The sequence below is a fragment of the Cupressus sempervirens genome, chromosome 6 (genome assembly GCF_028749045.1).
Source record: "Cupressus sempervirens isolate cs-2001-9-10 chromosome 6, ASM2874904v1, whole genome shotgun sequence".
NCBI classification, from domain to species: Eukaryota; Viridiplantae; Streptophyta; class Pinopsida; order Cupressales; family Cupressaceae; genus Cupressus; species Cupressus sempervirens.
Genome location: NC_143123.1, coordinates 301,091,400 through 301,112,261, shown reverse-complemented (window position 1 = coordinate 301,112,261; position 20,862 = coordinate 301,091,400). Strand labels below are relative to the sequence as shown.

General features: G+C 34.8%; 1 protein-coding gene across 2 annotated transcripts in view; it reads right to left on the bottom strand.

Moving 5' to 3' along the window:
• LOC149552397 (cyprosin-like) overlaps window positions 1-13,534 on the bottom strand; it is a 63,038-nt gene extending 49,504 nt beyond the window's left edge. Inside the window, exons 1-2 of one of the 2 annotated variants that reach the window (XM_089787942.1) lie at window positions 13,231-13,534; window positions 12,689-13,042 (exon numbers count right to left, since the gene is read on the bottom strand). In XM_089787942.1, the coding sequence (XP_089644068.1) occupies window positions 12,689-13,021 (333 nt within the window). In that variant the 5' untranslated portion in view covers window positions 13,022-13,042; window positions 13,231-13,534. Of the gene's footprint in view, window positions 1-12,688; window positions 13,207-13,230 lie in introns of those variants that run through there. The other variant, XM_089787943.1, reaches the window with a different exon arrangement.
• Window positions 13,535-20,862: the final 7,328 nt, after the last annotated feature.

Sequence of the window (20,862 nt, the reverse complement as noted above, 5' to 3'; positions counted from 1 at the left end):
CTTGGTATGCCAAGATGCTCCTTTCTTCTCTAAACAAGATTCACCAAGTGCCATTCACATCTAAATGTCTACATTTTGTGACAGGATGACTCTCATTTACTTCTCGTGCTCTATGTTGATGACATGATCATCAAATGGAGTACATCATCCACAATTAGCAGTATCAAATCTTATTTCCATGATAGGTTTTCTACGACTAACTTAGGCCATTTGCACTTTCGAGGGATCGAGATCATTCAATTTTCTTTTAGGGTCACTCTTGCCCAACCCAAAATGCTCTTGATCTTCTCACTCAATTCCGTATAGTCAATTGTATGCTTGCCTTGATCCCCTTTCTTTCAAAACTCAAATTTGAGGCTAAGTGTTCCACTCCACTTGTTGAGGCCACCTAGTATCATCAGCTTATTGGGAGCCTCATATACTTGACTAACACACAGCCTGATATTGCTTTTGGACTTGGCTTTATTTCACACTCTATGCAAGAACCATGTGAGCTTCATTCAAATGCTACCAAATGGATCTTGCATTACATTGCTAGACTACACATCACTATGTAGTTCACTATTGATCAAGTACAGGAATTGACTTGGTTGGATATACAAATTCAGATTGGGATAGCAAATGGATCTTGCATTATATTGCTAGAGTACACATCACTATGTAGTTCACTATTGATCAAGTACAGGAATTGACTTGGTTGGATATACAAATTCAGATTGGGATAGCAATCACAAGTCTACCTCTAGCTACAACTTTCATCTTGGTTCTAGCCCAATTTGTTTGCACAGTAAGAAACAAGATGTTCTTGCTCTCTCTTCAAATAAGACTACGTTTTGAGATGTTGTTAATGTCACTACTAAGGCTATTTGGCTTCTGAATATTCTCATTGAGTTTGGATCACCATTCCATGGCCCATAGCCCTTCACTGTAACAATCAAAGTATCATTTAGATCTCAAAGAACACAATTCGCCATCAAAGGACAAAACACATCAAGATCCATATGCACTTATATTAGGGGACTAATTCAAGAGCAAGTTATTGATTACGGTTATGTCCCACAACAGAGCAAGCTGCAAATATCTCCACTAAACCCCTCATCGAGAGTGCTCAAGTATCATCAACTGTAAGGTTTCTTGGGGGTGTCATATTTTTCTTCAAGGAGGTCACTTGACTTTTCCATTCTCTCTTATGGGGAAAATGAATTCCTCACATGGGGTTTCATCCTTCTCATTCTTCTTTGAGAGTATTTTCTTCTTTCATCTCTCTTTTGGGGAGTTCCTTCCCACTAGGTTTACTCTTTTTCTCCATTTTTGAGAGATTGCATTGCATTTGTAATGGGAACCTAACATGGCCTAGTAGTCGAGAGTCATTTTGCATTGGTTTCCTAGAACCTCCCTAAGTTGAACTTAAGGGTGTTGTTGGTTTATTTAAGTATTGCACCTAGTATGTTGTTCTCTTAGGTCTTAGATACATGTTATTTAGGTTTACTTAGGGACCACAAAGGAAAAATCCCATGTTTGGTGGTGTTATCACATTATCTCTTTTTCACCTCAAGTGGGACTTCCACCTTCGGTGCACTTATTACTTTATCACTTTCCCACTTTTGGCTGGCAATCCACCTTTAGTGGGCATGTTGCACAATCACCTTTCCAACTCCACATTTAGTGGACATGAGACACTTTCACTTTTCTACCTCTAGAGGGTGATTCATCTTTAGTTGACATGTTACACTGTCATTCGTAAGATAAAGACACTTATCATACTCTTATGCCTTCCTGCATCTCACCTTGAACTATTTGACCAAGGGGTCTCCTATGTACTATCAGTCTATTGCATTCTCGGTGAGCATACAGTTTATTCTAGTCATATTGATTATCTCTTGTTATTGTACTTTGCAGTAGGCCTCTAGATCTCGGTTGGCTGTCTTAGCCAAATCTTACGATTCCCCATCTATTTATGTTGGGTAAGGCATAAGATAATAGTATCTTTACTGATACAAATACCATTGAAAGTTACAACACTTCATTTTTATATAGAAATTTAGCCGAAGTAGTATCTTACACCCACAATTTCAGTTTATAATGGCTGAAATATCTCACAAGCTCAAACACATGTTCATTTATCATATTTTTTAGACATTTAATTTAATATCCTCCAATTTATTGGAGTATAACTTGCAAAGATACATGGGGATGCATATTGTACCCCATTACCCAACATCCCCATCCCCAAGCCATTTCAAGGACAAGGGGACACCAAGGGAACGTCCCCTTTCCATCCTTGATGCCTATCCAACCCTCCCAAATGCTAGGAAACATCCCCTGCCATTTGGGTGCAGCCAATTGTCCCCAAACAGCTAGGGGACGTCCAAGGGATGCCAAGCCACCCCCCAAAAAAAAGGGACATTTTCTAGCCTTGAAAAACATAAACAAAAAATTCCTTTAATTGTGTTTGCTTCTACACCTATGTATGAGAATCAAAACAATATATATGAGAATCAAAACACCTATTTTAATTTCAAACATATGAGAATCAAACATTGTCAAAGAAATACACAATTAGAAGTTACCTCAGTTAAATTTTCAAAGTCATTGTGTGTCCAAGTCTTAATAATGTGCTTGGAAACATTCATTCTTTGACTTTTGAAACAAAAAAGATGCACTATTACATTTCTTTGTATGATTGCACTTTATTTATTTTGAAAATGTTTACTGGTTGGCACTAACCATAGTGCCTACCATTGAATGATCCACTTCTGCCAAATAAGGATAGTGCAGATGGTTTTGAGTCTTTGGATATTGATAGCCAAATACTTTCATAGACTGTTGTATTTTGATGCTTAAGACTTCTAGATACAGGTTTCAGACTTTTGGATATTAATAGATCATGGATATTTTATATTTGAGACTACTGTTATAATGCATAATTGAAATTTATTGTACTGTTACACTAATGCTCTCACAATTTATCAATTCCTTTAATTGTGTTTGCTTCTACACCTATGTCTGAGAATCAAAACAATATATATGAGAATCAAAACACCTATTTTAATTTCAAACATATGAGAATCAAATATTGTCAAAGAAATACACGATTAGAAGTTATGTCAGTTAAATTTCCAAAGTCATTGTGTGTCCACGTCTTAATAATGTGCTTGGAAACATTCATTCTTTGACTTTTGAAATAAAAAAGATGCACTATTACATTTCTTTGTATGATTGCACTTTATTTATTTTGAAAATTTTTACTGGTTGGCACTAACCATAGTGCCTACCATTGAATGATCCACTTCTGCCAAATAAGGATAGTGCAGATGGTTTTGAGTCTTTGGATATTCATAGCCAAATACTTTCATAGACTATTGTATTTTGATGCTTAAGACTTCTAGATACAGGTTTCAGACTTTTGGATATTAATAGATCATGGATATTTTATATTTGAGACTACTGTTATAATGCATAATTGAACTTTATTGTACTGTTACTCATTCTTTGACTTTTGAAATAAAAAAGATGCACTATTAGATTTCTTTGTATGATTGCACTTTATTTATTTTGAAAATGTTTACTGGTTGGCACTAACCATAGTGCCTACCATTGAATTATCCACTTCTGCCAAATAAGGATAGCGCAGATGGTTTTGAGTCTTTGGAAATTGATAGCCAAATATTTTCATAGACTGTTGTATTTTGATGATTTAGACTTCTAGATACAGGTTTCAGACTTTTGGATATTAATAGATCATGGATATTTTATATTTGAGACTACTATTATAATGCATAATTGAAATTTATTGTACTGTTACACTGATGCTCTCACAATTTATTTACAGATTGATATTATTGTTATCAGTTATTTACACATCTCTCTCTCTCTCTCTCTCTCTCTCTCTCTCTCTCTCTCTCTATATATATATATATATATATATATCCCCTACCATCCCTCCATCCCCATCCCTGAAATACCATGGAACATAGAGAATAAGTAAGTAAATAACTTCAAAGCAACAAGAGGAAGGAGACAAGGCAGTAATCTCATGATTAACCTATCTAGAAATTAGAAGGGTGAATTTGACGGTCTTCCACATTGTTACGAGTATAAATACGACAAAAAGAACCTATTTAGCTACAGAAGGGTATGATTGAAGGTCAGTCATGTTTCCTCCTTGACTATTGTAATTTACAAGAACGCATTTTACAAAATATGTCGCCTTTACTTCTTTTGCTCCTGAAATCCACTACCTAGTATTTTTCAGATAACCAAATCATACCCTAATGTAAAGAAAAGAAAAGAAAAGAAAACTACAATGCATATAAGAAGAAGAGTCCTTGAAATTCTAATAAGATTATCCATTTTTTAAAGGCTATGAAAAAATATTTTTTAACCACATTAAGAGTATGTTGCAGTACAATTGGTTAAAGAACTAAAATTGGCATTTTTATACCTGTAAACAATCGATTGGAAGTCTTACTGGAGAACAACCTTATTCTTTTCCAGTCTTATTTCGGTATCCATTTAATAAGAACAGATAGGTATAGGAAGGTACATTGTGTTGGGATGTTGGAGTGCTTATTGCTGACACAACCCATGTTTTGAGCTATCCAATAGTTGTGACATCTTGAGATAAAGCTAGGTGAATTTTTGAAGGACCACTATATTAGATGGAGCTAGTTGCAATCCCAAAATCACGGAAGGAAAAGTCATGATATCATAACTCAAGGTTCAGGCACACTTTGTTTGAATGAAATAGTTGCATACATTTGAGTCCAAATTTCGCATTATATAAAAAAGTCATATTTGGATGCTTGCTGGGAGCCTGGTGTGTAAAATTACACTGCTCACAGCTAACTTTGAAAGCATAACCTATGTGAAAATTGTGAACTTGGATAAAATTCTTTTTCTGAAAATGCAAATATGAGGTTTGTCTCAAGCATAGTTGGAAAACTCGCCAAATCCAAAAGCTCGCCGAGCCCCCCAAAAGTTTAATCGGGAAAAACTCAGCCATTTAAAAAAAAAACTTGGGCAAACTCGGGAACCTAAAAAAACGCTAAAATTTAATTCAAAATACATTTTTTTGCAAATTTCAATGAGAAGATGCATCTAATGAGTTCATTATAGAGAACACAAAAGAAAGAAGCAGGAGTTTAGATATATATAAATGCATAGTGGGTACAAAATCACATTCTCATGCTGAATGCTGATGGCGGGAAGCATAATAGTAAATAATTTGTGTCAAACTAGAAGTAAAAACATCATTACAATCACATTTTCCTCTTCCTAGCTCTACTAGCATATTGTAACTCTCTATCTTACATAATATATATAGGCTTTTTGCCTTTCGTTTTTAACAATTTTTTTTTTTTTTTTTTTTTAAATTTAAAAAAAAATTAAAAATTAAAAAAAGAGTTTTTCTGAAAAACTCGCCGATTTTTTGCAAAAACTCGGCGATTTTTTCTTGCGATTAAATTTGGGAAAAACTCGCCAGTCCCAAAAACTCGGCGATTAGTAGAAACTCGCCGATTATTCGGCGATTATGCCAACTATGGTCTCAAGAAGTCTTTTATGCATGCAAATCTTACATGAAAGATTTGACCTTGTGGCAAGAGCCTAGCAACAAGCAAGAGTTCAATTGCAGTATCTAACCTAACCCATTCTGTGAGCCAATGTATTTCTATCAAGGGAAATACCAAGTGAATTTACATAGAGACTAGTAGCATATTGTTAGACTTCCTCTTGATCATACTAGAAAATTCATGGTCTCATTTAGCATGCGCATGTTTGCAAATACACTTTCAAAATATACATTTAGGTCTTTGTCAAGTTATAGAGAGTAGCTTGTTTGCAAAATATACATGAGAAAATTCACTAAGGTGGATGTAAAGATATGAAACCCAACAGTCAAATTTTCCCTCCAAACCTCTTGGCTGTTCATATTCTAATAATGTTTGCTTATAAAAGTATGTTGTTGCTGCATTGTAATAAGGTGGAGAGTTGTATCTTTGGAATAAGGATTAATAAAATTATTGCTCTATTTAAGAGTGGATTCTTTTGAATCTCTATTTTAATTTGTTATTCGATATTTTGAATCTTTGTTTTAACTAAATCAAAAAAAGGAAATACAAAAAGAGTTTGAAGAAATAAGACTTGGAAAGGCGAAATTTGAAAAAGAGTGGGAGTTTCCGTGTAATCAATATTACGATAATAGATAAGCTTCTATTATTAATTAATGGTTATCTATTTGTAATCTATTGTAAATATTAGAATATTTCTAATATTAGTTAGTTTGAAGTTATCCATTAGCTTTCTTTTAGCTAGAATAGAATGTTTCTATGATTTATGATCATTTCCTAAGGAAACATTGTTTTATTCTTTTGTATATATAGATCTCTCGATCTCAGTTAATAACAAGAAAATATTTTCCAATTACTTCGTAATATGGTATCAGAGCCAATTCTTTGAATTTTTTCGAAAAATATTATAATTTCTTGTTCAAAATTATTAGAGCAATATTTTTTGAGATTATTTTCTGTGATATCTGCTTCTTATGGCTTTTTTTCCACAACTATCATCTGTTTTTCCTACACATTTCCGCCATTTGTTGTTGTTTATTTTTGCAGTAGGGCCATTTTTGTTCAAAACCCTAATTTTTTGTACCAGATCAAAAGAACATTTATAAACTCTTGGTAGGATTCTCGAAATCTCAACTAAGTTGTCTATTTTATTTGGGTGCCTCGATTTGAGCAGCGGATCCAAAATCTGACAGCATATTCTTTTTGGTTTTCTTCAAGCTCTCTTTTGGATAACCCTTAAAAAATTTTGGGTCTTCCATTTTTTGCCTCAAAGTACGTTCCTTCACATATTTTCACACTTTTTCATTGAAAAACGTACTATGGCATCTCTGGCTAATATTTTCCTCGAGAGCAATTCAAAATTCAATGGTTGGAATTATGGCACTTGGAAGCAATGGATAATAGCATTTTTTGAATATTGGAATACTAATCAGATTGTTCTAGGTGTTACACAATGTCCGACTACCCCTGGTACTAATTAGGATACATAGGATCTGAATAATCGGGAGGCAGTGATGCTTCTCAAATTATTAGCTGATGATTAACTCTCTCTGATTCCATTCAGCAAGATAGTTGCCGAGATATGGGCACATCTAAAAGATCTTCATGAGACTTCTAACAAAAGTAGAGTTTTCTTCTTGAAGAACACTCTGTTTTCTATTATCATAAATGAGCGAACATCACTCCAGGCTCACCTGAATAGGATTCAGGAAATCCGTGATCAGTTGCTTGCATTGTTCGCAAGATGGAGGAAGAGGACATTATGATCATCACTCTCAGGAGTTTACCCAAGTCCTATGAGCATTTTATCGAGACTCAACATCACTTCTGGTGTTGATCTAAAATTCGTAGATCTTTGCACACCCCTACTTTAGCAAGATTGGTGGAAACAACAATTCGGTAGTAGTTCCAACTCCACCTCCTTAGAGCAAGCCTTTGTTGCTAAATCCTTTCAGAAGGATAAAGGCAAGTCTTAGCAATCTCCTCAACAGAAATCCTCTAATCCAAATTCAGAAGGCTCCCAAAAGAACATTCAATGCAACTATTGTCACAAGTTTGGTCAAATGAAGGTTGAATGTCAGAAATGCTTAGTTGCTCAATCTAAGCAATTAGGTTCACACCCCAAAGCAAACAGTGCAAAGGACACTGAGCAAACAAAATCTTCTCTTTATGCCTTCATGGCTAAAAGACCAACAGATCATGTGAAGTCATCTGCCTAGTACATTGATTCAGGTGCCTCTCGTCATTTCACCCACCACTGAGACTGATTCACTAACTACCAAACTTACTCAATTTCTATTACTTTTGGTGGCAGAGAAGAATACACCGTTGTTGGCAAAGGCAACATTCAAATTCAGTGTGCTAGGAGGAATCTCATTTTTCTCGATGTGTACTACATTCTAGAGATGGAACTAAATCTACTCTCAGTTAGTCAGTTGCTACGACATTCTCCATAGTTGGATGTCACCTTCAGTTCATATCAGTGTACCATCACTGATAGGATGACTCAATCTATTGTTGTAGTGGGTCTTGAGAATCATGGTCTTTTCCGACTTACTAATTTTGGTGATTCTTGGGACTTATCTATAGGTGCTCAGCAATCTTTTGTTAGCACACTTTAGCATCAGCGGTATGGGCACTTAAATGTGCAATATTTCTCTCAACTTGCTCGGGAAGAGCTTGTTCTCGGTTTGCCAAAGATTCAAACTCAACAGCTTGGATTTTGCAATGCATGTCAAGCTGGGAAAGCAACATCGCACACCTTTTCACCAATGGCGATTTATGGCGAGCTTCTTAGATACTTTAGCTTGTTCATGCCAATATCTGCGGCCCTATGGCCACTCTTTTTGTTCTTGGGTCCAAGTATTTTCTGTTGTTTGTTAATGATTTTAGTACAAAAATGTGGGTATATTTTCTTAAAAGTAAATCAGATGCATTTCCTGTATTTTAGAAGTCTAAACCTTCAGTTGAAAAAGAGTTTGGGAAATCTATTATTACTCTTAGGTTAGACAATGGAGGGAATTTTGTTCTAATGAATTCTCTAGCTTCTTGGATATTCATGGCATCAAACACCAGTTAACCACACCCCACACACCACAACAAAACAGTGTAGTTGAACGTCGAAACAAAACAATCACCAAGATGGCTTGCTCCATGCTCGAACACAGATAGGTTCCAAAGAAATTCTGGTCAGAAGAAGTTAACACTACAGTTTATCTTTTGAACTGGTCACCCATAGTGGTGGTCAAAGGTAAGACTTCGGAAGAGGCCTGGTCAAGTCGCAAGCCCAAAATTAGTCACCTGAAAGTTTTTGGCTCCCTTTCTTTTGTTTGGATCCCTGATGCATCCCGCACCAAGTTTGATGCCAAGAGTCAAAAACTCACGCTTGCTAGATACAACAGTCTTCACAGAGCCTGCTGCTTGATTGACACTGAGACATCTCATCTCTTGTACAATTGTGATGTAGTCTTTGATGAGAAACAAGGACCATTCATGTTTCTTCTGTTCCTGATCTAGCAGACTAGCCTATGAAGGCTCATGATTTGGGAGTTAGGCTTCCATTAGGTCCACCTGATGGGAGGGCTCCACTAGCTCCAGCAATTCTAGTTATACCAGTGATCCCCATACAAACACCTCTAGCTTCTCCTGCAGGATCATCTAGGTTTGTAGATGCTTCTCCTGAGTTTGATCCAAATTCTTCAGATGAGGAACCTGATCATAGAGCATCTCTTGATACTAATGTTGGTCATTCTCCTCTTTGGCTTATGTGGTGGGCTACAACACTTGTTGATCTTCGTGATGATGAGCTCATTGATGGGATAACTGCTCAGAAAAAGAGAAAACTTACAGAGTCTATTAACTTTGCTTTCACGGCCTACATTCAGAGCCTGCTAAAGAACAACACCAGGGTCCTTTTTAATCTTCCATCAAGGGAGAAACCCGTTGGCAGAAAATGGGTTTATAAAATCAAATTTAAATTTGATGGTACTTTGGATAAGTACAAAGCTCGTTTAGTTGCAAAGGGCTTTTCTCAGCGTCAGGGCATTGATTATGAGGAGACCTTTGCTTCTACTGCAAAGATGAGCACAATCAGATTAGTTCTAGCCATGGCATCACAGTTTGGTTGGAAGGTCTATCAGATGGACGTCAAGAGTGCTTTCCTGAATGGTGATTTCCACAAAGAGTTCTACATGATACAACCTCCTAGTTTCAAGGTTGTCGGTAAAGAACATCAAGTTCTTAGATTAGTGAAAGCTCTCTATGGCTTGAAACAGGCCCCTAGGGCATGGTACATGAAAATTGATAAGTACCTCAGTGATCAAGGCTTCTAAAGGAGTTCTTTAGACTCAAATTTGTACATCAAGACTACTGACAGTAACATCATCCTTCTGGTTATTTATGTGGATGATTTGATCATCATTGGCAGTTTGGCATCTTTGATTCAAGGAATCAGACAAAATTTATGTCAATCTTTTGATATGGCTAACCTTGGGCTCATGCATTTTGCCTCGATGTTGAGGGTTGGCAAGAATCTTCTGGTATATTCATCTCTCAGTCCAAATATGTCAGGGCCCTGCTAGACAAATTCATATGCAAGATTGCAAGCCTGCATCTACACCCATGGAGAAAGGTCTCAAGTTATCAGCCAAGTCTAATTCTGCTCCCATTGATGTTACTACATACAGGCAACTAGTAGGCAGCCTCATCTACCTCTCTGCTACTAGGCTTAATATTAGCTTTGCAATCAACTACATCTCACATTTTATGACAACCCATAAGGCTGATCAATGGATGGTAGCAAAGCGTGTACTTCATTATGTGAAGGGCACTACAGATTTTGGACTTCTTTACTCTCAAAGTTCTAATCCTAGAATCCATGAGTTCACAAATTTAGATTGGGCAGAATCTGTTGACGATAAAAAGTCAACTTTTGGATATGTGTTCAATTTGGGATCCAGTGTCGTCACATGGACCAATAAGAAGCTGCAAGCGGTTTCTCTCTCCTCTACAGAGGCTGAATATAAAGTGACAGTCAAGGCAAGTTGTGAAGTTGTTTGGCTTCGTCGGATGCTTGGGGATATGCAAATGTCACCAATAGGACCAACCACTTTGTTTGTTAATAATGAAGACATATGCAAATTAGTATAGAATCCAACCTTTTGTGAACGAACCAAGCATGTGGATGTTCATTGTCACTACATACGACAACTAGTTGAAGATGAGACAATAGACTTGCAGTATGTTCCCACCATGGATTAGACTGCAAACACTCTCACCAAGCCTCCTAGTCCTAATAAGTTTGTTAAATTCAGAGGACAACTTGGTGTTATGGATAGATTAACCATTAAAGGAGGGTATTACGATAAAAGATAAGCTTCTATTATTAGTTAATGGTTATCTATTTGTAATCTATTGTAAATATTAAAATGTTTCTAATATTAGTTACTCTATATTTATCTGTTAGCTTTCTTTAGCTTTCTTTTAGCTAGAATAGAATGTTTCTATTATTTACGATCGTTTCCTAAGGAAGCATCGTTTTATTCTTTTGTATATATAGACCTCTCGGTCTTTGTTAATAACAAGCAAATATTTTCCAATTACTTTGTAATAATCAAAACATAGTGATCACTAGTGGCTTCCGCATTGTAGTCCTTGCAGACCCTAATCTTATCGACATAGTACTCCAAAGCAAGAATGTCCAGATTTGGGCAGAGAGGATGGAGGTAGAAGAGCATACAAGACAGTCTCCATATTCAAAGTGGTTAGGCCCAAGGAAGGAAGATCGAACCCAAACTTTGGCAGAGATGAGACCATATTTAGAACAAAATTGTGTTATTGTGTAGTTGACGCAAGACAAGGAGGATGATTATGCAACACAATACTATCGCTGCATGGGAAACAACTTTGAATGGTCCCCACATACGATGAATGAGGATGTGAATACCCATAACACATTGATGGTGGTGCAGCAAGTGAAAACGTGGGTGGAGGAATTGTTAAATAAAAGCCTAATGGCATTGACACTGCAGATGTATATCAGATTTTTGTTTGAAGTGGAACTGGTGTGGTTGGTAGAAAATAACTTCAACCAGGTGCAGACCTACAAGTATTCTAGGATCTGCAACACTGTGCATGGTAATGAATGTGATGATAAGTATTTCACTATTTTGAAAGGCAGGCTGCAAAAGGAGATAATTGTTTATTTTAGCGCAATAACAAAGTCTCTGTCATATCAGTATGAGGACAGTAACGTAGATGCAGCAGTTACATGTCTAATAAAAGATAAAATGAAAGAGCATATGTCAGATAATACAGATGACAAAAGTCGGTTCAAGGGATTTATTGATTTTGACATTAAGATAATCGTAAGTTTTATTAACTCTGATTTAGTTTGGAGAAGATTAATCAGAAGTGTTTGTGAACAGAATTTTGCAAAATTAAATTCATTTTCTCAAAAGATGAGTTGATGCGAGATTGTTGGTTTAATGGTTGGGTTTCAAGTGGGAGATTGTAAAGATATGAAACCCAACAGTCAAGTTTTCCCTCCAAAACTCTTGGCTGTTCATATTCTGATAATGTTTGCTTATAAAAGGATGTTGTTGCTGCATTGTAGTAAGGTGAAGAGTTGTATCTCTGGAATAAGGATTAATAAATTATTGCTCTGTTTGAAGAGTGAATTATGAACTTGTGTTGTTCTTTCAAATCTCTGTTTTAATTTGCTGTTCGATATTTTAACAGTGGACAGGTTTATTCAAATATATTGTTTTAATCAAATCTAGTTTGTGGGTGTGGTTTCATGTGGTCCGTACATTTTATCTTCGGTTTAAAGATATAGCTCAAATTCCTAACAACAAAAAATTCAAAGATATGCTTTAATTGAGCTCAGAGATAGATTTCATGCCCAGTCAGAGGAGGAGATAACGTACAGGAAAAGTTTGTAACTCAATTTGGAAGGTTCACTTCTATATGGTAATAATTTTCTTTATCTGTTAAAAGGAAGAAAGGAATGCATGATATGAAGAGGTATAAGAAAAATATATGGTAAGAGGATATCGTATGGTGGCCTTAATTTCTCACTGATATAAAAATGATAAATCTCCAACAAAATGAGGACTAACCGAGAATGTGCATTTGGATGAAGGTACCCAGAGATTGGAGCTCCCAGTGTCAAATATAACAGTAAAAGTCTGAGGAGGGGTGCCAATGCTAATTTCTCCATAGTATTGGGCATCCATATAATTCTTAAGACCCACATAAGCACCTCCATCTCCTAGTTGAAGCGCGCCGCAGGAACCCGCTTCTTGTCTGCTTGCAATCCTTGAACACTCTAAACTTTTTCTGTCCAATCCCTTCTTTTTTAATCCAACTCTGACCACTTCACCGTGAACAAGAACAAATGGAATAACCACCACACACACAAGTAGAAAACGTACAAGAAGCTGTCTTTCCATGATAGAGAATTGTCCAATTTTCTGAAAGAAACACAAGCACCACAAAAAACTTTTAAGAAGAATTATCAGACTCGAAATGCGAATTTCACAAATCCCTGAGCTTATGAACGTCGATTATCATCTAAAATACGAAGAAGAGCACTGAACAAAGTGGAGGAGCTGCTGAGAAAAGAAGGGAGAGATATGTGAAGGCAGAGAAGTATTCTTACAATGTTATGAAACGCCGTTGAGAGGCAGAGCAAGGGGTGAAGGATGCGTTTGATTTGTTCATGTTGCTACTAACTACTTAAAGCTGGCAACACCAGACTTGCACGTAAAATTATGCTTCCAATGCGCACACGTCACGAATCCTATGCGTGCGAACTTTCGAGTTAGGTAGGCAATATTATCATGAAAGAAAGTGTAAGCAAAGAAATGCAGTAGAGTGTTGGTGTTGCTTGGAGGCGGCGCATTCCTCGTCTGTCCTCCCATTTCTTCTGGGCGCGGCAATCCTTGTGCAATCCCTCCTCCTATAGCTTTCCACACGAAATAAATTCCCTTTTACGTATGGCGATAAATAAAATCTTGGGATTTGGAATTTCATAATAATAACAATAAACCAATAGTTTTTAGGTTTTAAGAATAGGTTAAGAGTTAATATTAGGTGAAAGGGTGGTATGCTAGAATGTTTGTCAAATGATATCGGTGTCAAAATTAAGTTGTCTTTCCCATTTTGTTTGTATTATATCTAAATGTAGAGATTAGTTATAAAAGATTAATAATTGAAAATTTTAAGATCTTGATTTCTATAATGTTATCTTAAAATTATTGGTAAAAAAAATGAATAGAAATAGTAAATAAATGTAATTTTTTTTAATCACTCGTCATAATAAATTCAATTAGAAGATATGTTGGATAACTATTAAATGTTTAATATTTTATTATTTTCAATAGAAGTGATAGATTATAAATATAGAAAAAAGACAATTATGTTATCTAATTAAACTTCATAATAATAAGATTTTGTTCTTGTTTTTTGAATCATAGAACAAATCTATCATATTTTATATTTCTTTATTTTACTACTTGATTAAATGAGAAAGAAAATGTATTCTTAGACTACATTTTTCCATGTAGTGGCTAGTACTTGCCTTGTAAGAAATAAAGTAATAATTTAATGATCTATTTCATTTATTTTTTAGCATAATAATTAATTATATAATATTAATTTTCATTTGATCAAATTTTTTGAATTATTTTGACAAAAAAATGCTAGATATTAACTCTTTTTATTTTATTTATAGTTTTTTTTTTTTGAACTTAATGCTTTTTCTTATAATTTATAACTTTTAACCTAAGAGTTAAATTCTACTTAAGCAATTAATTATAAAAGTAAGAAATTTTTATATCATCTCCATTAATTCTAACCTTCTATATTTTATTTCTAAGAGTTAAATTAGCTTGAATTTTTATTCTAATATAATTTATGGCAAGGTTCTTGAAATAACTCATCTTAGAACTGTAGTAGCATGAAACTTAAAATTTAACAATGAGATTTTTTATATAGTTTAGCATTATTTTAAATATTTTACTTCAAATAAATTTAATTTTCTAATTTTTAAATTTTAATTCTTCTTTTTATTGAAGTGCTTACATTAGCTTACTATTAAGAGAAAATAAAGTATGGTAATGTGCACATGGATGAATTTCACTTAATTTTAACTCTAAATATATTACACTTTTATATATGAAATTATTCATGTGTGCATTTACCATAGATCCATATGATGCATGCATGGATGTCGCCACAACTCATGCAATATATGCCAATTAATGGAGTTTAATGATGGCAATGATGCATTGTAGTCAAAATTATATTTTCTTTCACTGTGCACAATCCAATATATTGATGATGACGATGATAATTGTACTTTGAAACAAGTATAAGGTGTAAATAATTCATTTAGGGAAGGATATGCTAACTTTTTATTTAAATTAGTATTATAAAAATTAGCACTATGCATAAATGTGGGCAAGTGATCTTAAAAGTTGGCTAAAAATTTGGAGGCTTCCCAAAACTTCGTGTATAAGAGCCCAAGTTTTTTAGCCAATAAGATAGTTCATAAATAATTTGAGTGATATAAATGTAAGAAACGTGCATCTTACTATATAAAATATTTATTATATTATATTATTTAAAAATAGTTAATTTTGATTGGTAGATATTAGAAAGTATAATCACTAGTTAGAAGAAAGTGAATACAATAGTACAATGCCTACGATAAGTACTTAAAAGGAAAGGGGTTAGGGATGCAACCTTTATAACTCGTATAAAATAGAAGTGTTAATGTTATGTCATTGAGACTACCAAAAATAATTATTTCAGCCTATATCACATTGATTCTCCTTTGTGGCCATGAAGTTTCATAGAAGCAATATGTCAAATAGAAATGGAGACCGACACTGAGATGCCAAAGGAATTCAATTATAAGAACTTCAAAATAAGCTTAGTTCCATTTGATGTTATGCTAGTTGAAATATATAGTTTCAATTGGAAGTATATACTAACAATTTAAATGATAAGCTATCTAAAACATACTCAAATAATGAAGAAGAAATATTGGCCCAAAATAGTGATGGAGGAGCTAAGTTGACATGTGAATAAAATGAACTACTAAATGTATGAGTATATGGGATATTAATTTACCAAAGTTCTTAAACACCAATTAAGAAATGAAAAAGTGGTTAAAAACTCAACACTACCATATGGACAAAGAGAATTTGTCAAAAGAAAATGTGGTATATCAATAGAGCTAAACCCCAAATGGAAACATCACAAAATGCATGCATAGCAATGGAAATAAAGAGGAAGTTATATCATCCTAAATTATAAGCACCTTCCTAAGGTGTACAAAGTTGGCACCCATTTTAGTGTATTTTCAATCCTTCATGCATTTAAGTGCTTTAATTAAAGAGGGCCCTTTATTATAACCATGCCCACTCTAATTATGTTGTTCAAACATTATTATTTGCATACATAAGCTATATTACCATGTGTGGCCTATTTCACACGTTTCTCCTTTTCACATCCTAGTTTGATAAACATTTTTGGAATCCCTATTATTGATAGTGACCCTTAATGAAAATTTGAGCCATTTTTGCCTCGACAAGGGTGACATAAATTTTGTGACCCTATCATCAAAATTCTCCCTAGATATGCTAAATTGAGCCTAATTTTGAATTGGAGCTTGTTATTATGAATTCAAGCAAGATTTTGAATCCAAACTCAACCTAATTCAACTCGTGAGCCCTGAAATGGCCAGATCTAGGTATAAAAGTCATGTTACCTCTAACATTTTAAAGGAGGATCCATGAATGAACAAAGTAATCAATCCTTACTAAGTGATCAAGCATATAAGGAGTGGGCAAATGCACCAAGCTGTGGTGCCAAAAAGATGACACCCATATTATTTTTCAAAATTTCCTAGAGCGTGCACATGCTATGGCCTGGGATCTACAAGCCTTAGGCTTGTGGAGCCCAGGAGCATGCACGCACTATGTGGATTCACATAGCACATGCGCACTATGTGAAATCACATAAAATATTTGCAACTCGTGGCCTAGTATATTTTCTCTCATTTCTTTTGTTGGTTGCCTTCTCTATCCCCAATGATGTGCACATGTTTTGTAGAAGGTGAAAGATTTTCTCTCTCTCCTCAAAATGCCTCCTCATTGCTAGAGATCAAGATCGAGTTCATCGAGTATGTCTTCTAACATTGTTTTTGTATTGTTTTGTATATTTTAGCATTGTTTTGTATGTTGTTTTTAGTTTTTCTCCAAGTTTGTTTCATTTTTTAAAATGCAATTGGTTTCTTATTAGGAAATGTGAATAATCAACCACCAAACCCTAGACCATCAAATGATCCAAATCCCCAGTTTGATCAACAAAATCCTCCACAAAATCAAAATGAAAACCCTTGTGAGGAAGAGCAAGAACCTCCACAACCTCCACCAATTGCAAGACCTCCTCTTGGTACCCAGTACAATATAATGAATGAAATAGAAAGAGGGAAAACTCAATTAGAAGCAATCATTGGTAGGTTAAAAGCTTGCAGGAAAACTAATCCTTTGAGAGCACAATTGGCATCCTCCCTTGAGTCTATTGTGAGCTAGGTAGCTTTGGTTAGTGGTCAATTGGATATCTAACATGTTAAGTAAGAAGAAAAAAGAAGATATTATGAAAAAAAATTATCCTATGAAGATGTAAAAAACAAGGACATAATGAAAGATGACATATGTGCATTGTTTAAAAAGTCAGGAGAAGAAGACACTATTAAAACTACAACTAAAAGGTTCCCCATCTACCGGTGCTTCCATGATGATATTAGAAATAACTTTTGAGATAGATGGTGGATGGTCTTTGATTCCCCCTCCCTGCAATAATCACAAGGTTCCAATATATTTCTCAAGAAAATTGTATTGTGAATTTGTCCTCGGGGAGATCCCTAATTATTCTGATATGTTAGATTCTCAAGGTAGAGGTGGGGGGTCGTCATTTGAGAGGTCGAGGGAACATCGTGGCCTTAATGTGGTTAAGGTTCCTGTTCTCAAGCCACATGGTGAGCATGTCATTATTCCTTCAGTTGTGAAGGAACATGTGGGGACCGGTACTCTAGGGAATATCAATGCTTTGACATAGAGCCTCATTCATTGTGTCGATCCATTAGTTGAGGAGGAGCCTTCTTTGCATCGTGGCCACATGTGCATGTCATGTGGATCCTTATACATGCTTTGGTAGTCATGTTAGAGACACTATGGATGATGGACTAGTCACTGATGACTTCTTGAGTGAGACATTTGGCATTGACACACAGGTAAATTTTTACAATCATAACAAACTAATTTGATCATATTTTATATGTATAATGAATGACTAATAAATTAGCATGTCTTGACATTGTTCAAAATTCAGGGTAAGAGTGTCGATGGCCCTAGTACAAATTCCCCGACCCTATTTTACATCTCATAAACGAGTTGATAGGTATGTATCAATTTAATCATTTGAGTTAATACATATATTTATTAAGTAATCATATGAAGGATCAACAAAAAAAATCTATCAATGTGCATTAGTTCTCTACTAGACCATCAAGATTCACAACAAACTTTGAGCCTAGACATGATACGAACTTCATAGAGGTACATTTGTTTTATGTTACTTTAATTCATTTGATCATATTGTATTTTATAAAAAATAATGTAAATTGTATAATATAATTTGTAGTTGTTGACATCAAAGACTCCTCATCTTTTCCAGTCCATCGATCATGGAGTTGTTTTTGCGATGGCTAGTTCAGAGCCATTGACTAGGGTATGAAAGAGTTTTCAAAGTTTTAGTTGTTATTTATAATATTTAGTATTGAAATTTCAAATGGTATTCATGAGTATAATCGAGTGATTATATTGATTGAATTGTTGTAAGGCCTTGTTACTCTTGATTGCCTGCGAGCCTTTGAGGTGGATGAATAGAGAGACTATTTGATGGCGGTAAGAAAATAATTAATTTTGTGTGTACATATATTTGATTTCAATTTATAATAATTATTGATTCATATATACTTTTTTTTTATTAGCTCCAATTAAAGAGGAGCCTAAACAAGAGGATGAGCAAGCGTGTGAAGAAGATCCCAACATCCCCATCATCTTCCTCCACATGGTGACCAAAGACCTCTAGAGATTTGTTTCCTTCCCCTCATGGGAAGGCAAAGATATAGGGATGGACACACGTATATGCATTAGTGGACATATATCTTGGATATTATGTTAATGGACATATTCGACATACATTTGATGTATACATGACATTATATATTTGATGTATGACATATATTTAATGCATGTGACATTATTATACTTACAACTTTGATGCATTGGTTTATTCGTGTATGACATTATTGGTTATTGTAAAATATATCTTGTTTTTCTTGTTTACATTTTAAGTATTTCATGTATTTCATTTTAATGTAATTTGCATCCAAAATAAGGGTAGGAATCATTATAATAAGCTTTGATAGTATCTTTTGACATGTGAATAAGGATATGATATTAATTTTGTATTTAGATTGTACAAGTTATGAGTATTTTTTATTATGAGTAACTTATTTGGAGTTTTTGTTGGGATGAAAATAGTGAAACTTGAATTCTTATTAATGTTATAAATTAACATTAAAATTTGAATCTTGAGTTGGCTACATTATGTAAATGTCTAAGCTTGAATCTTAGTGTCATCATAAACATGTAAAGAGTTTATATATGCTTTATCTTCACAACATGAGAAAACTTGAAATAAAATTATTAATTTATTTATGGAATTTGATATGAAGATTTCTTACTTATCCATCTCTTCGAGAGCTTCATTCATGGAAACACATTATATATGTTATTCTTATGATTCCTGTAGCTATAGTTGTTACATCTTTTCTTACATATATTTTGTGTGTCATTATCAACTATATATTCACTACACTATCTTTGACCTCATTTGTATGGTGATGGATTCTACACCCCTAGGATGTCATCTTCAACTTCCTATATCTTTTTCATTCTTACAAGTATCGACACACAATATTTAGTGACTCTAATGGTCAATTTCGTTCAATGTGCCCGAGAACATTCAAGCGGTAAACAGAATGGGACAAGCTTGGGACTAGAGTTTACCCTACCACTCAGAGCTAATGAAGCAAACAGTTTGATCCCATAGAAAATGGTTAGAGAGATTCACCAGTTGGCGACTTCATACTAGCCCACACTACAAGTTTTAGCATCACCTGAGATGGGGCCGCAAAATCAAAGAAAAATTGAATCTCTAAAGAGAGAGAGATTATTGTAAGTATCGACAACATGATTATGTAGCACCTAACATTTCATCGATACCTCACACGAGCTTTGATATATGCCCCATCAAAGATCATTTCCCTATGGCATTTAGTGACTCTTAGGGTCAATTCTAGCTGGCATGCCTGAGAATGTTCAAGTGATCAACAAGATGGGACAAACTTGGGACTAGGGTTTATCTGGCCACTCAGAGCTAATGGAGCTAATAGTTTGATCCCACGATGAACGATTAGAGAAATTCGCCAATTGGTGACTTTGTAATAGCCAACACTATAAGTTTCAACATCACTCAAGATGGGGCCACAAAATCAAAACAAAATTGAATCTCCAAAAAGAAAGAGGGGTTATTGTAGGTGTTGACAACACAATCCTATAGCACCCAACATTGCATCCATACCTCACACAAGCTCAAAGATATGTCCTGTCAAATATCATTGCCTTACGACATTTAGTGATTCTTAGGGTCAATTTTGTTCGGCATGCCCAAAAATGTTCGAGCAATCAATGGGATGTGACGACCTTGGGACTAGGGTTTACCTGAACACTCAAAGCTAACAAAGTAGACTGTTTGCTCCCATGAAAAATAGTTACAGAGATTCATCAATTGATGACTTTGTACTGGCCAACACTATAAGTTTCAACATCACCCAAGATGGGGCAGTAAAATCAAAACAAAATCAAATCTCCAAAAAGAGATATAGTTTATTGTAGGTATCGACAACATGATTTTGTAATACTTGACATTGCATCGATACCTTGCACACACTCCAAGATATGCCCCATCAAAGATCACTACCCTATGGCATTTAGTGACCATTAGGGTCAATTTCATCTAGCATTCTTGAGAGTATTCAAGAAATCAACAAGATAGGAAAAGCTTGGGAATAGGGTTTTTTCAGCCATTCAAAGCTAACAAAGTAGATAGTTCGATCCCATGACGAACAGTTAGAGAGATTCACCAGTTGGTG